The sequence below is a fragment of the Panthera pardus genome, unplaced genomic scaffold, assembly GCF_024362965.1.
Source record: "Panthera pardus isolate Hobbes unplaced genomic scaffold, ASM2436296v1 HiC_scaffold_10, whole genome shotgun sequence".
NCBI classification, from domain to species: Eukaryota; Metazoa; Chordata; class Mammalia; order Carnivora; family Felidae; genus Panthera; species Panthera pardus.
The window spans coordinates 2,880,777-2,901,242 of NW_026526655.1; the positions used below are offsets into that span (position 1 = coordinate 2,880,777).

The 20,466-nt window shown below is 59.2% G+C and overlaps 1 protein-coding gene across 4 annotated transcripts in view; it reads left to right on the forward strand.

Annotated features, from left to right (window-relative positions):
- Window positions 1-20,466, forward strand: part of PER2 (period circadian regulator 2) — a 39,431-nt gene that overhangs the window by 11,506 nt on the left and 7,459 nt on the right. For all 4 annotated transcript variants that reach the window (XM_019445369.2, XM_019445370.2, XM_019445368.2 and 1 more), the window contains exons 5-19: window positions 1,978-2,099; window positions 2,866-3,067; window positions 5,047-5,098; window positions 6,244-6,386; window positions 8,004-8,082; window positions 10,388-10,494; window positions 11,046-11,199; window positions 11,481-11,589; window positions 12,367-12,492; window positions 12,914-13,001; window positions 14,531-14,690; window positions 14,779-14,903; window positions 15,727-15,891; window positions 17,043-17,282; window positions 19,168-19,979. In XM_019445369.2, coding sequence (XP_019300914.2) covers window positions 1,978-2,099; window positions 2,866-3,067; window positions 5,047-5,098; window positions 6,244-6,386; window positions 8,004-8,082; window positions 10,388-10,494; window positions 11,046-11,199; window positions 11,481-11,589; window positions 12,367-12,492; window positions 12,914-13,001; window positions 14,531-14,690; window positions 14,779-14,903; window positions 15,727-15,891; window positions 17,043-17,282; window positions 19,168-19,979 — 2,684 coding nt within the window. The remainder of the gene's footprint in view (window positions 1-1,977; window positions 2,100-2,865; window positions 3,068-5,046; window positions 5,099-6,243; window positions 6,387-8,003; window positions 8,083-10,387; window positions 10,495-11,045; window positions 11,200-11,480; window positions 11,590-12,366; window positions 12,493-12,913; window positions 13,002-14,530; window positions 14,691-14,778; window positions 14,904-15,726; window positions 15,892-17,042; window positions 17,283-19,167; window positions 19,980-20,466) is intronic.

Consider the following 20,466-nt stretch of genomic DNA (forward strand, 5'->3'; position numbering starts at 1 on the left):
CGTGGTCTAGACTAAGGCTTCCACCTGAGGGTGCCTGTGCCCAAGTCCTCATAGATGCAGTGCGGGAATCTGAACAAACACTGCAGTTTCCAAAACCTTTGCATCGTCCGGCTCAGACACTTGACGTTTCAATAAACTCCAAGCCCCTTAAGTAACTGCCGACAGAGTGGGGACTTCCTTCACTCACTGTGGCTGGACTTTGCACTGAGCAGGTACCCCGCCCCCATCTCCTGGGATTCAGGCAATCACAGGTGCCTCTGTCTCCGGGACGGGTAAGGGGCACACTGCCCTAAGGACACGCACATGCGCGCACCAGCTTTTCTAGAGAAGCAGGAACTTGACTGCTGGGTGAGCCCTTCTGCAGACACCCATCCCGAGGAGTTTGGGCTGCGACCCCTCTGTTTGGGTCACCTCGGGATGCTTTAGGTACGGGACAGTCAGAAAGGTTCGTGCAGCCTCGCCTTTTGGTCTGTTGCTGGGAATGGGGATATGAGCTTTGAGAGTTTTTTTAAATTTCCTGCAGTGCTTGAGAGAGAACAGCAGACAGCTTGGGGGAAGTATCCCTGATCTTCGAGCAGTGAACCCTCAGGCGAACCTTTCCGTTTTGCTGGGAACCCCCCACTCCTGCACTTTGAGGAATCTCTCAGCTGTTTGGGCCCCTTATGAGCAGGAAACGGAGACAGAAGAAAAGCCAACATCTCGTTAGGGTGGACGAGGGGGTACACGTCCCTCTACCAGGGAGCCCCAGCCCCACTCTACCCACTTGACCTTCGTGTACCTGTCACAGGCACGCGGAGGGCCCAGTGGACCCTGCACAGTGAAAATGTGGGTAAGAAGAGAAAAACCCGGGAGGTTGAGATAAAGACTCAAACAATGGCTTTGTTCTGTTATCATCAGTTACTCCCTCCAGGCAGGGCTTAGCTCACAGCACGTTTGTCACTAACGGTGATGGATACAAAGCCATACTTCAAATCGTCTTCATATTTCCTGACGTTTGAGCAACTCTTGTCAGAAGGGCGCCCTTGGTCGCCCGTGCAGTCTGGTGGAAAGGTCCAGTGCTGGGCATGGGGGGTCTGCGGTGTGTGGTATCCGCTGGCCTCCTGGGTGCCCTCGTCAGCCCCAGATCTCTCTTCAGGCTCCTGTCTAAACCTGTGTCTGTTTTGTGAGGGTTAATAGAGTAGAAACAGAAGCCGTGCTCGGCCAGCCTACCCAAGGGCGCTCACAGACTGCAGGGGTAGGGGCTTCTCTGAAGGGCGGGGCTGCCGGCACCCGTCCCTGGGGGCTGCCCCCCACCCCGGAGGCCTGGGGGGGGGGGTGGGCAGTACCATGATAGTTGCCCTTGAAAGCTGTAGGTCCTGAGATGAGTGGATTCTGTCTGGATGGGAGCGCCAGGGCCACAAGGAACCACATACTGGGGCCACGGCCATCCTACAGAGAGACTCCCTTGTTGGGTCACGATTAAAGACCTTGTGGGCAAAGTGAGGGTTAGGGGGAACTCTCCACCCAGGTTACTTAAAATAATGTGTACTTACCATTTTATTTTATTTTTTGTTATTTATCTTTTGAGCAACAGAGAGAGTGTAAGCAGGGGAGGGGCAGAGAGAGAGAGAGAGAGAGAGAGAGAGGGAGACACAGAATCTGAAGCAGGCTCCAGGCTCCAAGCCGTCAGCACAGAGCCTGATGCAGGGCTCGAACCCACGAGCCGTGAGACCGTGACCTGAGCCGATGTCGGCCGCTGCACCGACTGAGCCTCCCCGGCACCCCGTGTGCTCACCACGTTAGAAGTTCTGTAATCGCAGGTCTTCGGGGTTTTCAGGACAAATGAAAGATTTCTGTTTGCTTTGCCTTCACATTTGTCTTTCCGTTCTCTCGGCGTCCGAGGAGGCTAGTGTGCGTAGCCCCCCTTTCCCGTGAGAACAGTCGCGTCCGGACGCGCAGAGGCGGGAGCCGTTTTCAGCCCCTTGGTCTCTCCCGCAGCCAGTGAGGAATACTACCAGCTGCTCTTGTCGGGCGAGAGCCAGGCCTGCGGCGCCAGCCTGCCCTGCTACACCGCAGAGGACATCGAGGGCGCCACTTCCGAGTTCATCGTGAAGAACGCGGTAAGCGGAGCCTCCCCCTGCCAGAAGCCGAGCCCTTGATCCGGTTAAGCCACCGCAGGGACGACGAAAACAAGGTCAAGTGAGCGATTCAGAAGCGGGTCGTGTAGCACACTCTTGCAGCTTTCTGTGAGGCTGTCCTTCTCTCACGGCGACTCCGCCCCATGCCTTGTGCGTGTAAGACCGAGCCCCACCTTGACCGAGCAGTGACCAGGTGATCTTAGGCTCACTTTGGGGCACCTGGGATTTGAACTCAGTTCCCGAGACTCCAACGCTCATGCTTTTTTAAGCAGCCTGTTAGGGTGGGGGCACCCTTGGGGGTCTGGGGGAAGGGGAGCGAGTGCTCCCTTCCCTGCACCCCTGCTTCTCAGTCAGAGAGCAGGCTTAAGGGCAGGTGGGGACCCAGACATACTGGAACCATGGCAGAACTGGCCTGGAGAGTGGGCTCCCCAGTCCTTCCCGCGTCCTTCCTCCAGTGTCCCCACTGCAGCTGAACCCCCCCCCCCCCCAGAGCTCCCCGGGCCAGGGCTCAGGCTAGCCGGCGGGGAGGGAGCCCAGGGCAGGAGCCTCTGGGGCTCCCCGGAAGAGAGATGGGCTGGCAGGGGAGAGGCCCAGGGGAGAGAGATAGGGGTAGAGGCGAGGAGAGTTCTGGCCAGGGCTGAGGAGGGGGACCAGACGCCTCCCCTGAGCTCCCAGTCTGTGGCCCCGGGGAGGGGCGGCCCATCCGGACCCCGTCTGCTGTCCCCACTGAGCCCCTTCTTCCTTCCAGGGTATGTTTGCTGCAGCGGTGTCCCTGGTCACCGGGAAAATCCTGTACGTCTCCGACCAAGTTGCCTCCATCTTTCGCTGTAAAAGAGACGTCTTCCCCGGCGCCAGGTTCGTGGAGTTCCTGGCGCCCCACGACGTCAGCGTGTTCCACGCGTCCACCACGCCTTACAAGCTCCCGCTCTGGGGCGTCTGCAGCGGAGCAGGTGAGGGCCCCGGGGGGTGGCTGAGCGGTGGCCACCTGGCCTGGTGTGCCAGCGGCACGGGGGTCGTGGGGCTCTGGGGCACGTGCCACATCTCACCTCTGCCAGAAACCGGCAGCACGCCCCTGCCCGACAGCTGTCCAGGCCAAAGACAGAAAGCTGCTCGCTCAGGATAAACTTAGAAAAGTAGTCTTTTCATGAATTTCAGAGAGGGAAAGCTGTTTGAGAAGACTCTAAGAAACATTAGGCATTTTAGAAACGAAGTCGTTCTGAGAAGCTGGGGTCTTGGCGTGAACCCGCAGAGTGCAGAGACCGGGCCCTGCATCCTGCGGGCGCCATGGCGGTCAGCCGCAGTGATGTCGCAGTGACGGCGGGCGGGCGCTCCTCCCCTCGGCCAGGGGCGGCTTCGTGCTGGCGGCCTGCGACGTCCTCCTGGGCTCAAACCGCGAGCTCTCCGGGCTGGTCAGGCTCCAGTCTGCACGGTGGCCAGACGAGTCTCAGCAGAGACGTGGCACCGGGTCCTGGCAGAAGGTGCCAGACAGGGGAGGGGCCCAACCGGCTCAGGCCTTCCCTGAAGCCTCTCCACACTTCCAGGGACCAGGGAGGCCAGCAGAAGCCCCCCTTTTGCCGTGTAAGTCCTCCACCATCTGTCTACCTGTCCCCTGTGGGGCTCTGGTCTCTCGGAGCTGAAGTTGAACCAAAGGGCAGAAACACTAAGGAACCGGGAGGGACGGGACACAGTGGGACTCAGTGTGACTGTGGGGGTCATCCTAGATAGGCGTGACCTCAGTCGTGATCTTGGCTGGAGCCTGCCCGGGGCTGCATCGCCCAGAACCAGCTCCCGTTTCGCCCTTGGCTCGGGGGTCAGCATCTCTGCTCATATCACATGCTCCTCAGCCCCACTGACACCGTCTCCTGGATCGCGGGCCCCTGTCCCCACCTGCTCCCTCCTCCTCCTGCTTCTGGTCTGCCGGCCGGGCCGCCACCCCACCCACCACAGCTGCACGGCGGAACCTTCCCTACAGCAGACAAGCCAAGCCGGGAGTTGGCCATAGGGTTGACTCGTGAAAGGAGACACTCACTTTTGGTTTCAGATATAGAGCCGCCTGCCTTCTCCCGGAAATCCCACCAAGGACTGTCCAGTCAGGTCACTAAAGCTTGCAGGGCGTGTCATGAGGACCCGTAGGTCACTGCGTGGAAGGGACATCGCTCTGCATGTGGTTTACGGCGTGAACAGGCGGGCACCGTCTCCCTAGGATGGTTGCCCCTGAATTTTTGTCTGAATAAAAAAGAAGGACCGGGTGACTTCTCCGAGGCCTTTCCAGGCCGTAACTCTATGCTGTTTTCCCTCGTTAGGGATTTCCTACTTTCCTCTTTCTTTCGAGTAGACGAAACTTTACGTGAAAGGTCAGCGTCTGAGATTTCTTCTTAAAAAATTCCTTTATCGTGGAAACGCCATTCCCTCATCTCTGACGACGCCGCCTGAATGACCCCGTGTTGCTCAGCGTTTCAGATTTTGAAGAAGGTTAATATTTTAGCAGAAGGACTGACGTGAGCTTGGGTAGGGCCTTCTATTGGAACCGAATATCCCCCCAAACATGTAGGTGGAGGTATTAGAGCCTTACACGCACACGTTCGGCCCATCAGTCAGTCGGTTTCCCCGAGTTACATGGCTTGTTAGTTGGCGTGTTTGTGTCAGCTTCGGAACCGTTTCAAAATGGTAAAGTTCTGGCGGCAGGCAGACTTTGAGCCCCTCCTGATCCGGTACGTGCGACACTCACGAAGCACGTTTCAGTCGGAAGTGTGATGAATGGCCTCTGCGGGCTCCGCTTTGTGCCTGTGTGAACATGCCTTCGCGCCTGACGATTCCCCCGCCTCTCTGTGGCTTGGGAGAAGCCAAGAGTGCCAGCCCGTGTGTCCTGTCGTGCGATGGGATGAGATCGGATGGGATTGGGTGTGTGACTCCGGGCTCTTTCTTTCAGATGCGTTTACTCAAGACTGCATGGAGGAGAAGTCTTTCTTCTGCCGAGTCAGGTAAGCCCGTGCCTGGGTGTCCCAAGCTGGGCACGGTGCCACCACTTCCCCCCCGAGCCCCGCTTGTGAGGCTGAGGAGGTGTGGGAGCGGCCCCCACCGGCTCCCGCTGTGCCGTGACCCCACCCCGCGCCCCTCGCCCCTCGGCACCTCTTCAGGGTAGAGGCTTATGCGGGCACCCTGCCATGCAGTGCGCATATTCCTGAAAGGTCTGTGTGAAAACTGCATTTCACATGTGCACAGGGAGGGGGCGCCTGGGGGGCTCAGTCGTTTGAGCGTCTGACTTCGGCTCAGGTCAAGATCTCGTGGTTCGTGGTTCGAGCCCCACGTCGGGCTCTGTGCTGACAGCTCGGGGCCTGGAGCCTGCTTCGGATTCTGCGTCTCCCTCTCTCTCTGCCCCTCTCCTGCTTGCACTCTGTCTCTCTCTGTCGATGATAATATTAAAACAATTTTTTAAATAAAAACAATGTGCATGGGGAGTTAAGGCAGCATGGTCAGCAGTGGGGTGATTGGACCCTTCCTCATGGAGAACATCAGCCCGAGGAGCCTGGACTTGGTGTCCGTCACCTGGGAAAGCGGCCCGGGGCCCTTAACCAGGAAGGCACGTACCCCAGGGCCCAAGAGGACCCCGAAAGCACATGCAGCCTGTACCTCAAGTGTGTGTTTTTTCCAGAAAGAGCCCCCAGAGCTTCCCCAACAGGCTTTTGGCCTGAAACAAGGTGACCGGTTGAGCGTCCAGCCGCAGTGTCAGGAGTGACCCCCTGGCCGGGCTCTGGTACCCTGGGCAGTTGGGGCTGGGGCCTCAGTAGTGAAGCAACGTCTTCTCCCCCAGTGAAAATGTGACCCCCTGTAGAGAACGGCTCCTGGAGGAGCTCCCACTGCCCAGGGCTGTTCACTCTTCGCTGTGCCCTTTAATGTCGCTGACACCCGAGGGAGCGGGGCAGAGGCCCAGACCCAGACCCCGGGCGGCACCTCCAGCTTGGCCCAGGTCCCCAAGAGGGGAGCCTGCCTCCGCCTCCCGGGCTTCGGGACAGCCAATGCAGGGATGCTCTCGGAGCAGCCGCTGCGGGCAGAGGTGGCTGGCAGTAAGCAGGACGGGATTCCTTCTGTCCTCGAGCCACATCGCTGACCCTGCCGTCCTCCACAGTGTCGGGAAGAGCCACGAGAACGAGATCCGTTACCACCCGTTTCGCATGACGCCTTACTTGGTAAAGGTGCGGGACCCGCAGGGCGCCGAGGGCCAGCTGTGCTGCGTGCTGCTGGCGGAGAGAGTGCACTCGGGCTACGAAGGTAAGAGCCCGGCCCAGGCGGGGACACAGGCTCCGTGTGGTGCCTCAGTTAGTCCCGTGGCTCACCCCTAACGTCAGTAAGGCTGACTGCCAGCCCTGGCCTCTCCCCCCACCTTGCACAGTGTCCGTCTCCCTCTGGTTGCACGCCCACCTTCGTCCCCTGGGCCCCCCGGTGGCCCCTGCCATACCGCCTCCCCCTGTCCATCAGAGGGTCTGGGTGCCGGCATCTCGCACCCGTGACCAGGCTGTCGCTGTGTCCAGAGCGCCCTGCCCCTTCCCCAGCCACTGCCTTCCATCCACACAGTGAGGATGGCCCTGCCGGGTCCCCAGGTCCCTCCCATCCTCATGCACCTCCCACCTCGGAAGCGCAGGGACAGCACTGCCTGCTCAGGACCCCACACCATCCGCCCACTCGGGAAATGAGGCTGTGGCTCGTCCTACCTTCTACTGCATTCCCCGCCTTCCCGACGTGCAGCCTGGCGGCCTGGCTCCCACTGTTCACTCTGGTTCTTTCCTCCCTCCCTCTGCCTGTAGAAAACCACAGTACAGCAGGCTTATCCCACCAGGTGCCCGTTCCTGGTCCTGCTGGCTTCTCAGACCACCTTCTCCCCCCAAAAACCCCAAATCTGGACTTTCCCTTGAAGCCCAAAGGCCCCCAGGCACTTGGCCACCCCGATTCTGTCCTCCTGGTGACTCCACCTCCTGAACTGTGGTATGACACGGTCCTCGTGTGACCCACTGCAGGACCGGGCCGGGAGCCCAAGGTCCTCGCCCCAGCAGCTCCGCAAGCCACGTGACCAGAATTCCCAGAAAGCAGGCGCCGTGTGCAACTACTGAGCCACAGGGATCCAGTTTGGTGCACGTTTCGCTGTGTGTACAATCTTGTCTCAGTGGTTAATGATGCCAGTTTTTAAAAAGGCATTTATTTCTTAAAACAGATAGAGATGTTTTAGGCATGTGGCCCTTTCTCAGATGTTTGAGGGGCTCCTCCATATGGAATATTCTCTTCCAAATATTCGAGAAGGACTGAGAGGGGTTACCTGGGTTGCACCGAGTTGTTCATCCCAACAGGACTCTGCTTCACGAATGGAAAGCTTTGGAATTTTGAATGTTTTGTCCATGAATTTGGTAGCTGAGGGAGATTCCGGATATGTGATTTCCTTTGTGCAAGTTACTCTATCTTCTTTGCCTGCCCTAGAAACTGTAAAGTCCCCGTTACAGTGACATTTGCTGAGAATGTTGAATCTAAGCACTTAACTCATTTTTTTTTTTAAACAATTTGTTGAGCTCACCCTCGTTGGATCTGAAAGATCACGGATATGGCCTTCCGGCACGATTTTGCTGAGAGAAGCCTACGCGACAGCACGTGCTTCTGTTAGTGTGGCAGTCCTTGGCCTTCTAGACTGAACCTGCCCACAGAGGAGTTGAGGCTGGCTGGCGGTCATCTAGCGTAGGGTCTGCTCTGCTCCCTATGTGACAGGCTGTGGTTCAGAGTCCCCTTAATTCCTTCCTCCGCCACACATCCTGTGAATCGACACGGCGTTTTCCGGTAGCTATAATGTAACTGCACTAAGTGTGTATTAGAATCAGAAACTTGTGTAAAATTCTCTTCTTTCAGCCCCTCGAATTCCTCCTGAAAAGAGAATCTTTACGACCACGCATACACCAAATTGCTTGTTCCAGGATGTGGACGAAAGGTAAGCCGCCTGGCGCGGTGCCCTTTGCATGTCTTGGAATCACTGTCGCGCCCTTCGTGTCGGCAGACTCGACCACGTGATGTTTAGCGTTTCGTCATTATCTTGGTGGTTACTTAATAGCAGCTCAACACAGCCCAGTCAATTTTTATGTTTTGGGCATGAACGCTATGCAGCTAAAGTTAAGGCTGCATGTTGGTTTGAGAAGGTAATCCGCAAAGATGTTGAACTGTAGGCAATGAAACGATTGTGGAATTGCACTAACAACCTCCCGAGATAGGAACGTTGTGTAAATGGAGCATTCTGGGGAGCTGATCATCGTTCTAATGGAGTCTATCTTCGTTATCCTATTTAAACTCATTTCAAAATCGCACACGACTAAAGCACGGCATGGCCAGGGACGGCGTGCTCGGGTTAGGATTGGAGCCGGAGACGCCATTGGCAGGATCCCAGCGGAAATGTGTCCCACACACCAGCGTGTGTGTCACAGCCTGATCCCTGCGGTGGGGCGGGGGGCCGGCGGTCACCTCCGTTCCTGCCCGGAGCTTCGCTCCGTGTCCCACTCAAGGTGCTGTGGCCGGAACACATGGTGCCTGTGGGAGTCGGGAGCCCTGCCCTTCTCAGAGGGTTCTGGGTTGGCTGACTTGGGGCCGAAGCCCACGGAGCGCCTCCCCCCGGCCCCTCCTGCACAAAGACAGAAGATCCTGCTGGCTGCCGGCAGTGATGGGGAAGAGCCCCCCTCGGAAGACCCACAGGAAGTGGACCCAGAAGCACCCCGGGCTTTCTCAGTCGGCCCAGGCGACCTCCACAGATGCTGTCGAGGATCAAGCCCACCCCGCTGCCTGCGCCTGACCTGGAGACACCAGGTACCCGGCCTGGACGCAGGGCCAGGGAACCGTCAGCCTTCAGCTCTGGGCGGCTCAGGGCTGCTCTGCTCTCCCCCTGTGGCAGAATCACCAGAGACACAAGGCTTCAAGGCGCAGGTTCCTGGGCCCCACCCAGCCCCATCCAACAGGGCTCGGCGTGGGGGCCGTGGGAGCTGCGTTCACAAAGCGGCCCCAGGATAATTTTTATTCTTCCAGGAGTCTGAGAACACCTGCCTGCAAACCAGCACAGCTGTCACTCGTGTGCAGGTGTTGTGAGCAGGTGCACAGGGCCTTCCTCAGCAGAGCCCGGCGGGCGGCCCAGCCCACGGAGCACAGGACACCTGGGCGGTGGCCCGGGCTCCTCCCCACCCTCTCCCTCCTTCCTCCCCCTTCTCCTCCTCCCCTTCTTTCTTCTCCCTCTCTCCCTCTTCTTCCTCCTCCTCTTCCCCTTCCTCCTCCTCCTCCTCTCCCCTGGCCAAACCTTGACCTGGAAGGGCACCAGGAACATTCTGTACATCCTATCAAATGAAAACATGAAGCCTGGAGAGTGTGTGTCAGACCAGGAGGAGAAGATCGAATCCTAACGCGGGGCCCACGAGAAAGCTCCATTCGAGGGGAACAGGCAGGCGTGGCTCTAACGGCTTGGAGAAGGCCCTTTCGCGTGAGGGCATCCGCTCGGAAGAGGTTGGGGAAACATCAGTTCGATGCGAGAAGGCTGGTCTCCAGGGTGGGGAGGCTGAACTGCGGCTCAGAAGAGGGAACAGTGGCTGCGTGGGCAGAGAATGCTGGCCGTGGGGGCAGAACGGGCACCGAGACGGTCACCCCAAAACCTCATCCTAAAAGCTGCAGGAGGAAGCCCGGTGGCCCAGAGCGAAGGCCCCCCGCCTGTGTGGCACCTTCTCAGAACCAGACACGGCGGCCGAAGTAACCGAAGCACAGCATCCTGAGCTGGAAAAGAGCCAAACAGGGTTTTCCGGCGTGCAGGCAAAACTTGTTTAAAAGAAGCCATGCCCAGCCCCATCCGGCCAAACTTACAAATGACATGAAGAAAGAAAAGACCTTAAAAGACAAAAAGCAAGAACGTTATCATGATTTACTCTTTCAGGAGTGAAGACGCCGCCCCGTGCTGGGGCACTTGGCCTGTATGCGTTGGGCCTCCTAGGGCCTAGCTCCCCGTCACAGACCTGTGGGGATGTTGTCATCTTTTGTTTGCCAATTAACTGAAAGACTGTTCTCTGTGAGCCCAGTTCCCCAGCTTTGCTCTCTGGGGAATTTGGAGTCTGTCCCTTCCCTGCCCCCCAGGAGGAGGATGGTCCTTAGAGATGAACTAGGGCCCCCCCTTCGAGGCTGTGTTCCAGACCGCGTCCCAAAGCGCAGCCATGAGGCTGGGGCTGGGGAAGGGGGGCTGCACAGGGACCCCCGTGTGTGTGCTTGCTTTGCAGGGCGGTCCCCCTCCTGGGCTACCTACCTCAGGACCTGATCGAGACCCCCTTGCTCGTGCGGCTTCACCCCAGCGACCGGCCTTTGATGCTTACCATCCACAAAAAGAGTAGGTCCCCTTTTCACAGTAAATCCTGCTGTCAGCACCCAGCCTAGATGGGTCAGGCCGGCCGCCAGTGTGTGTGACGGGTGCCCCGGCCGTGCCCGAGCCCTAGTCCCGTGGGTCAGGAGCGCTCATCTCTCGTGGGGCCTCTGTGGCCCACAGCCTGAACCGTGGCCATCCTGCCTTTACGGTTGGCTTCCCTGGCGGGTGGGGGGAGGGGTGCGGGTTCAGCTGTGGCGACACCGGTGCTGACCAGGCCAGGGGAGTGGATGACACGGGTCCCCACTGAGCCCAGGCCTCGCAGACACGGGGGACGCTGAGCGCCCCCCTGGGGGCCGGTCAAGGCTACAGACGCGTGTGCCGAAATGCGTGGTGGCGCTTTTGGCAACGGTCCGTTGTTGCAGTTTAAAGCGGGGCGGGGCGCCGACAGCGGTAGCGTTGGGGAGGTTGGCATCTCTCAAGTTTCGAGGTGACTCCAGAACGGAGCGCCTCTCCCTCCCCTCTTCCCGAGAGCGCCAGCCTCTCGTCCTCACGCCCGCACCCTTCCCCTCCCCCAGTCGTGCAGTCCGGTGGACAGCCCTTCGACTCTTCTCCCATCCGGTTCCGCGCCCGGAACGGCGAATACGTCACCCTGGACACCAGCTGGTCCAGCTTCATCAACCCGTGGAGCAGAAAAATCTCCTTCATCATCGGGAGACACAGAGTCAGGGTGTGAGTGCTCTCAGTGCACGGCGCGGCCCGGGGACCCTGGCTCCCCCACCAGCACACCGCGTGGGGCGGGACCGGGTGACCAGGACCCAAGTCACCTTCTGCCACACGCCTTGCTCCTGGGGCGGGGGGGTAGGGGGACACCTCACGCAGGCAGAGCAGCGAGTGGAAAGGAGGAGGTCGTGAGTGGGCAGGTGGCAGCCCACGGGTCTGCAGGGAGGAGGCAAGCCTGGCAGGGGTGTGCGGCATGGGGCCCAACTAACAGACAGATTCACGCGGCACAGGGGCCCTTTGAACGAAGACGTGTTCTCGGCTCCGTCGTGTGTGGAGGAGAAGGGCCTCCACCCCAGCGATCAGGAGCTCACGGAGCAGATACACCGGCTGCTGCTACAGGTGGGTGCATTGCCTGCGCGCCCTCCTGTCCCCCTGTGGAAGTGGCCCAGGGCTGCTCGGAGACCCAGGGTGCCCCTCCCTCCCTCCCTCTCGGGCTCGTCTCCCCGCATCCGGCTCCCCCCTGCGCCCCGGTGCCCCTGGTCTGGGCCCCGGACAGTTGGGCACGCCTGCTGTTTGCACCGTTGGGGGCAGCCCCAGCCGTACATGTTGGGGCGTCTGTGCCTGAACGGCAGCCCGGGGCCAGCCACTGAAGGATGGCACCCAGCCCCCGAGTCCGCCCGCAGGCCCTGGTGCTAGCCCACGCATGGCCCCCCACCGGTGCACCGGGTGAGAGCGGGTCACCTGCTGGGCCCCGGGGGACCAGAGAATGCCTTCTGCGTGTTCTGGGGACAGACGCAGCACTCGAGAAAACTTAGCGTGGCCACCAGTCCCCCCAGCCAGGCAGCTTCTGCCTGTCCGTCTCCTCAGACCGCGGCGACACCACAGCACGCCCCTTCTTGTTCCTAAAACCCCTGGGTAGAAACCAGACTGGCCCATGAGGGAGCTGAGGGACAGGGTCGAATGGTCCCTCTTTCAGGGAGTGTGTGCGACTGGGATCGGGGGATGCATCCCGCAGCCTGACCCGGGGTTGCAGCCCAGCCCCCACCTTGTCCTTGCCCTGCTCCCCAGGGCAGGTCACAGCCTCTGCGAGACGGCCGTGTTGGGGGGCACCGAACCCGCAGTGCCAGCCATGTCCCCCAGCCACATCCAAGGCCTTCCTGTCTGCTGTCTCCCCAGCCCGTCCCCCACAGCGGCTCCAGCGGCTACGGGAGCCTGGGTAGCAACGGGTCCCACGAGCCCCTTATGAGCCAGACGTCCTCCAGCGACAGCAACGGCCACAAGCACTCCCGCCGGAGGCGGACCGTAAGTCCCTATCCACCGTGTCCCTCCCTCTCCGGGTAGACTGACCCGCGGCAGCCCTGGAGCCCACACAGCCCCGGCCACCTGCCCTCTGAACCTGCTCGCTCTGGACTCACTCTCGAGTCTCTAAGGGGGGAAGCGTCCAAGAGCTGTGGCTCAAGTCTGGGTGAAAATCCCTTAAAGCAGGCGAATCAAGCAGAAGTGAAGACACAACAAAACCGTAACCTGCCGGGTCCCTTGATTTGTGTTCTTGGGACCATCAAGCTCGTTTTCTCTAGCTCGGCCACACTCTGATTTCTCGTTCAGAACTTACTTCTGCGTTGCTGGGAGTTGTCAGCTCTTCTCTGACCTCACCATGGGGGACAGGCTGCGATGCCAGAGGGTCCCCTCGAGGGAGTGACGCGTTCTTGTGTTTTTCCTCAAGGAAATTTGTAAAAATGCTAACGGCAGGGTCAAAAGCAAAAGTCCTTATCCTGGTGACTCTGGAGAACAAAAGGAAAAACGTGCTACAGGTAGAGCATTATTCTCTGTTTCCTTCGTAAAACCTTTTTTTTTTTTAATGTTTATTTTATTTTTGAGAGAGGGAGAGAGACAGAGCGTGAGCAGAGGGCAGGGGTGCAGAGAGAGAGGGAGACACAGAATCCGAAGCGGGCTCCAGGCTCCGAGCTGTCAGCACGGAGCCCGACGCGGGGCTCGAACCCACGAGCTGTGAGATCATGACCTGAGCCGCATTCACACGCTTAAACTGAGCCACCCAGGTGCCTCTCCCTGGCAAAACTCTAAGTGCGGGAGGCGGAAAGAGGAACCTGGTTTAACGTTAACTCCAGGTGGCAGGGATTTACCCTTCCAGCGTGCTGCCTCCCCTCCCCATTGGGCAGCCCCGCTCGGTGGCGTGCCGCCAGCGTGGGCCTTCACTCATTCAGTTTCGCCGACCCCGGCTGTTATGTGGTCACCTGGCTCCCCGCAGGCCTGTTGGGATGTGGCCAAGGCGTGCGTTTCTGCCCCGTCGCCCCGTTCTAGCTCTGCGTACTGGCCGTGGGGTCGGCGCTTCCAACGACGTGAGCAGGTGCCCTCGCCCCCCTCGGGCTGCCCGGCCAGCCCACAGCGCTCACACCCGTGAACGCGGTGTCTGAAGTGGACAGCGCCAGCTTTGGTCAAAGGCCTCCCTCTCACGGGGAGCCAGTGGCCCAGGGAGCTGCCCGCGCACCCCCTCGCCGCCTGAGCCCGCCCCACCAGGTTGTGTCCCCGCGCCCTCGTGCCTGGGCTCATGCTGTTCCTCTGCACGTACGTGCACACGCACACACATGCACCGCACTCCTCTCCCCGTCGTGGGTTCTTGCTCTTCCCTTGCACTCAGGGCTCGCCTCCTCCAGGAAGCCTCCCTGGGCTGCCCACACCTGGTCTTCGCCAGGATTTTTGGCCTTCGGGACGTGTGGGTGTGCACTTTGCCCCCAGCGGACAGACTGCATGCTGCGGTCTGTGCTGGGTGTTGGGGACACAACAGAGGGCAGGGCGTGGCTCTGCCCGTGAGGGCCCTTAGGGGAACGCGGTTTGGTGCGCGTGGTGAGGGCGAGAAACGTCCACAGCAAGCCGCACTGGAGACCATTACGACTGTTATCACCCACTGGGTCATATTTGGAAGGACTGACCCTCCCAGAGACAGGGAATGATATTGAGCAACTAAAAAGCGTCTGCAATCTAATTGGCCCTAGAAGCTTCAGGACTTTAAGTAAGAACTGGCCTTCCCCACTGCTGAGTCCCTGACCCTGGGGATAGCCCGGGCCGAGGGCCGCCGAGCCCCAGAGAGAAGCAGGCCTTGGCCCTGGTGACAGCTCCCTCTAGGTTCCCTCTGTGGGTGGCACAGTGACACTTGCCCCCACAGAGCTGCCTGAATATCTGGCTGTCCCTGGATTTCTGTGTCTGTGGATCATATTCTGAGCCCCGAGCCTCATTTGTAGGCAGAATTAAGAGACTTTGTAAACATACAGAATACTGTTTGGGGGAAGCAGGTATTAACTGAGCTATCTGGTCCTTCTTTCAGAGATACAGAGTAGTTCCTGTGCTCAGATGAAAGCTGTCCCCGTGGAAAAGGACAGCTCGGGCGCCAGCCTGCCCCCGGGCGGCTTCCCCGAGGAGCTGGGTGGCAAGAGCCCGCCCGCTGGCTCCTACCAGCAGATCAGCTGCCTGGACGGCGTCATCAGGTGCGGCCCCTTTCGGCCCCCCCCTCTGTCGTTCGTGCACTCTGGGGGCTCCCGTGTCACATGAAGCCCTTCCCGGCCCCCCGTGCAGGTACCTGGAGAGCTGCAGTGAGGCCGCTACTCTCAAGAGGAAGTGTGAGTTCCCGGCGAACGTGGCGACGCAGAAGGCCGGCGATAAGCGGAAGGCGGTGGCCGGTCTCGGGCCGCATGGCACAGGTGTCTTGCCCGTTCGAGCTGCGGGGGGTGTGGTAACTTGGATGCCCGCTGTGGGATCAGGTGTCCCGGAAGGCCTGGAGCCCCCCTCCCTCCCAGGGCAAGTCTGAGGGCTTCAAGGACACAGTCTGTGGGTGGAGGCTGTTTCTTCAATAGCCAAAGTAGCTCCAAAGTTAGCAGCCGTCTCACAAGCTAGACGTAAAGGTGATCTGAGACTTCGAGACGAGGGTCCTGTCGGGGCTGCTGGAGCGGGAGGACCGGGGGCACGTCACACGGTCGTTCTTGGGCAACATGGTGTCTCAGCAGAGCACCGGCCTCTGAACGTTGCTGCAGCCCTACAAGCCAGGTTAAGTCCCAGGCCCCTCAGACCCTGTGAGTGTTGCCGGTGGTCATTCTGAGAGCCAGAAACCAGGTGTCCCGTTGCTGAAAGAGCACGAGCTGGGCAGTCACACTGTGAGGGACTGTCTGTGCCCGGGCTGCGGGCAGAGCGCTCAGCAGAGGGTGGGCCCCTGGCTGCCTGTGCGGCCTCTCTCTCGGCCCGCGGAGGGGGTCCGGGCAGAGGCCCCTGACCCAGAGGACCTGCGGCTGCCCGGCCGCCCGCCCCCTTTTAGAGGACTCGGGACGGGAGAGGTGTGATTCCGCCCACTTCAGAATTTCCTCTTCTCGCCCCGGGAATAAATACCTGCCGACAGACCGTCACCTGCCGGGCGTGTGCAGACCAGGTGGGCCCGTGGGTGTTGCTGCGTCACACAGACAGTGCTGGTTCTTATCTGAACGGTCTGCTTTTATTGCACGTTTGTGTCTGTGTCCTTTCTGCCTCACAAAGAGACGGCCTCACCCTCCGAGGTGAACAGCCACGCGGAGGTCAGCGCGCACTTGACCTCGCTGACGCTGCCCGGCAAGGCGGAGAGCGTGGTGTCCCTCAGCAGCCAGTGCAGCTACAGCAGCACCATCGTCCACGTGGGCGACAAGAAGCCACAGCCGGAGCTAGGTATGCTTCTTGGTTCTCGGACGATGCCGAGGGTTCTCTGACTTTAACGGTAAAAATTGGGTTTTTTTAATTAAAAAAGTTTTAATTATTTTTTTAACGTTTATTCTGAGAGAGTGAGTGTGAGCAGGGGAGGGGCAGAGAGAGAGAGAGAGAGAGAGAGAGAGAGAGAGAATCCTAAGCAGGCTTCATGCTCAGCGAGGATGGAACCTGACCACGGGCTCAATCTTAAGACCCTGGGATCATGACCCGAGCCGAAATCAAGAGCCAGACATTCAACTGGCTGAGCCACTCAGGCGCCCCTAAAAATTTGAATTTTTGGCTGCCCTCCTAAAATTTTCTTTAAGTTTGTGCAAGTGCAAAAGAACCCTAGCACTGCCCAGGAACGGAGACCCAGGAAATCCTGGAGCATGAAAAACAGGTGGGGGGTTAAGGGTGGGGGGGGGTGGCGCACACGGCGCCTGTGCCTGTCCGAGTCCCCGTTGCTCTCTGGCACCACCTGGTGGCAGGTGTCTGTTCAGGCATGAACAGGGAAGACGCTGAGGTGGTTCTCAGCCTGGGCCTGTGGGGGGCAGGGGGGAGGCAGGGGGACTGAGTAGGGATCCTCCGGTCCCCACCCCCTCCCCTGTTTGAGGACAGGAGCCAGCACAAGTCGTACAGCACTGAGTTAGCTTCTTTAGAACACCCATGAGTGAAATGAAACCCAAAATTGTTCTTTTCTGGGCAGAGAGAGACAGGAAACAGTGCAGGTAAGAGAGTCGGTGTCCAAACCCCTCTTTCCGGACGGTCAGTGGGTTCCACCTGCCCCTGTCCCGTCACGGCTGTCACGCCTGAACCAGGATAGGGGTCATGCGCTAGCTCTGTCTGTGGTGCTCTAAATGCTAGGGACTAGGAGCGTCTCCAACGTTGAGCTGAGCCCCGAGATGCCCCACGTTTCACTTTGCTTAGAAGTCTGCTCCTGGAGCCGCCCCAGGCAATGAGACTTCCGTCATGGACTTGCGTCTTGCGTTGTTAGCCTTCTCAGGGCGCTAAGTGAGCTCACCGTGGATCTCAGCTTCACGAAGGATTTCTCTTCTTCAGAGATGCGGGGTGGGTTATCCATTGTTTTAGCCCCCGGGGCCCTCGCACACCGGAGGTGCCGTCTCGTGTTACAGAGCTGGTGGAAGATGCTGCGAGCGGGCCCGAGTCCCTGGATGGCCGGCCCTGCGGCCTGGGCGCGGAGAAGGACCCCCTCCGGACGCTGGGCCTCACCAAGGAAGTGCTGGCCGCCCACACCCAGAAGGAGGAGCAGAGCTTCCTGCTCAAGTTCAAGGAGATGCGGAAACTCCACGTCTTCCAGTCTCGCTGCCATTATTACTTACAAGAAAAATCCAGGGGGCAGCTGAGCGAAAGAAGTAAGTGGCGATACCTGACCTAGAGGCGGATTTCTAAAAGCTTCATACTCTTGGTGGAATGGGGTCCAGTGCTTCTTTCGAAGCGCGAAATGCCCCCAGTTTGGGACCCCCGCGTTTGTGAGATACGTGTTGGAACTTGGAGGCAATGCAGTCTCTTGCGGTAGAAACAGGTGTCCTCTCGGGTCCCCAAGGGCACAGTGCCATCGAGAGCGGCGACAGCGCCAGGCTGGCCCCCGTGGAACATGGGATGGGGCCGTTGCAGGGATGCCACGTCAGACGTTCTCACTGGGTGGCTGTGAGGGGCAGGGGACCCCATCTGTCCGCAGTACTGACGGGGCATTCGGTGTCAGGCTCGTGAGCGGGGAGGAGCCCCGGCTGACATCCATTCTCCTCGGGAGACGTGCCCTCCTGGCTGGTCTGGCCTCAGGGCCGGAGGACAGCCCCTGGTTGTGCAGAAAGCTGCCTTTTGGGTTGAGAGCCAGCGGCTGGTTGAAAGGCGTGGGGGGAAGTCAGATAGACAGGGCTGGACTGATCAGAGACACCACGCTTTCCCTGGGCCCCCCGGGCCAGACACAGGGATCAGAGCTAGTGGGCCCAGGAGACGTGCACCACAAGCTCCCAGCTCCCACCATCTCTAGGCAGACACGCCAGGGTGAATGTATAAGAAGTAAAGTAGCTGATGCTGTCTAGAATCGTGTCTCTTCTACTCTGTTCCTTTTCTCCTTCTTCCCCAGACTCAGGGTGACTGCCAGGCCATAGAGAATCTCTGTGGAAATGAGAAGAAGGTGTCACCTCCCACTGTGGGCAGACCCACCCTGAGGGCCTGGCTTGGTGCGGAGTTCCAGCTCCCTCTTGCCCGCTTGGCCCAGTTTTTGCAGTGCACAGACTATACGGCTGTCCACAGCAGCCCTGTCTAGACCCTGATGTGCTATCCCAGGAGCCCAGTGCTTCAGCCACTAGTCCCACCAGGGGACAGATTTCCTATAGGAAGAACATCAAACAGAGTCTGAATCCCAAAACCTCTGCCCACTTACCACTTTGCCTTAGACTGGCTGGTTTGTCTTCAGCATGGAGCAAAGGTGTGGACCACACCCTGGCACAGGTGTCCCCGCATACCCGCTGCAAAAGTCCCAAATTACCCTAGGTGACACGAGAGGAGACGCTGAGGTTCCTGGGACCCATCCCAGGCGTGGCATGACACTCCGACCCAAAGTCCTGCTAGCGCACCAGTCGGGGCCCGGGGTGGGGTGGGGATGTGCCAAGGTCCTCCGGTTACCAGCACAGACCTCCCACCTTCTAAAGAAGGCATCATCTCTGCAGCACTGGTCGCCTGATAGACCTCCACTCAGGTGCAGTCCGGGCTTTGACAGGTGAAGCAGGAAATCTCTTGTTTTAAGGAACAGTAGTGATAACACTTGTAAAATTCAAAAATAAGGTTTGATGAGATCAGTGGGTCTATCCTTCAGGTTTCACAGACCAGTGTCAGGGAACAGCATAGATTCATCAGCCTTTTTACTTCTTTTGGCCCAAATAAAACCTTCTGAATACTACTTTTCATCACTATGATTTTGCAAAAGAAGGGACTTTTTAATAGCAGAAGGAAACAGGCATGTGATCTTGTAGTTAAGGGCAGTCTTAAATTGGTTGACTCTGGTTTCATGAGTATTTTGCCCTGATTATTTCACTTCACCAAGGGTCAGGGGACACCTTTACGGAGGCCCCAGTGGGCCCCAGGCTGACATTTGGAAACCCCAGACTGCTGAACTAGGAGGTGCCCTCACGTTTCTAAACTTCTACAAGTCTCCAAAAACCAACACAGAAGAGTCACATAAACACTTACATCTTAACTCTGGTGAGTTTTTTTTTTTTTTTTCCATTATTTTAGCCACCCCTGGACTAAGAAATGCCTCTGGAATAGACTCATCTTGGAAAAAAAACGGGAAGAACAGAAAACTGAAGTCCAAACGGGCCAAGCCTCGAGATTCCTCCGAGAGCACCGGGTCTAGGGGGCTGGCGCCCCACCGGCCCCCACTGGTGGGCCTGAACGCCACGGCCTGGTCGCCGTCGGACACATCCCAGTCCAGCCGCCCCTCGACGCCCTTCCCTGACTCCATGCCAGCTTACTCCCTGCCGGTGTTTCCAGCCCCAGGACTCATGCCCACGCCGGGGCCGGTGGCAGCCACACCCGTGGCTCCCCATGCCGGCTTCGCGGTGCCCACCGTGCCCATGGACACTCAGCACCCGCCGTTCACTGTCCCCTTGGCCCCTGTCATGGCACTGGTGTTACCCAACTATTCCTTCCCTACGATGACCCCCGGCCTGCCCCAGGCCTTCTTCCCAGGCCAGCCTAACTTCCTGCCCAAGATGATCCCTGCCTCCCAACCTGAGCTCCCTGGTCGGACCTCATCCCCCAAACAGCCGTGCACGTGTCCTCGGGCAGAGTGTGGGCCACCGGCATCTCGTGCAGCCACCCCAGCCTCCCTGCCGTCCGCCTCTGGGCCCACGGGCAGAGCCTCCCCTCCGCTCTTCGAATCCCGGGGCAGCTCACCTCTGCAGCTCAACCTGCTACAGCTGGAGGAGGCCCCCGAGGGCAGCGCCGTGGCCGCAACAACGGCAGGGTCCTCGGAGACCACGGGGGCAGGGCCAGACTGCAAACCTGGCACGGCCTTGGACCGGCAGCCAAAGCCTTCGCCAATTGTAAGGACCCCCCCCCCCCCCAATGTTCCTTCTCTAAGGCGGGCGCCACACGCAGCACGGCAGGGGTGGGGCAAGCCCGTGTCCTCCCAGATGGGAGTGGTTAGACACCGTGGCTTCTGCCAAACTCTTTGTTTTGACACAAATACTCATGCTAGAAATTAACGTCTTCCGGTTAAGCGACCCTATCAGAGTAGAGCGGTGGGAGCTCTTCATTGTTTGGGGATCCCAATGAAGGAGGCTGGATTGATGGACGGCACAGGCAGGGTCCGAATAGCCGCATGTGACTTCATGCCTGGCTACGAGCCACCTGGAGATTCTAAACCAAAGTCCGATGATAAAGCACAGTCAGCCTAACTGCCAGAATGAAGGCTCGTCGGGGGGGAAGCTGGCAGCGGAGGCACCCTGGGTGGACGTAGAGGCGGAGGACAGAGCTCTGGAACCAGGCGGTCAGTTCCCTTCCTCCCAAGTCCTAAGGGACGCCAGTGTG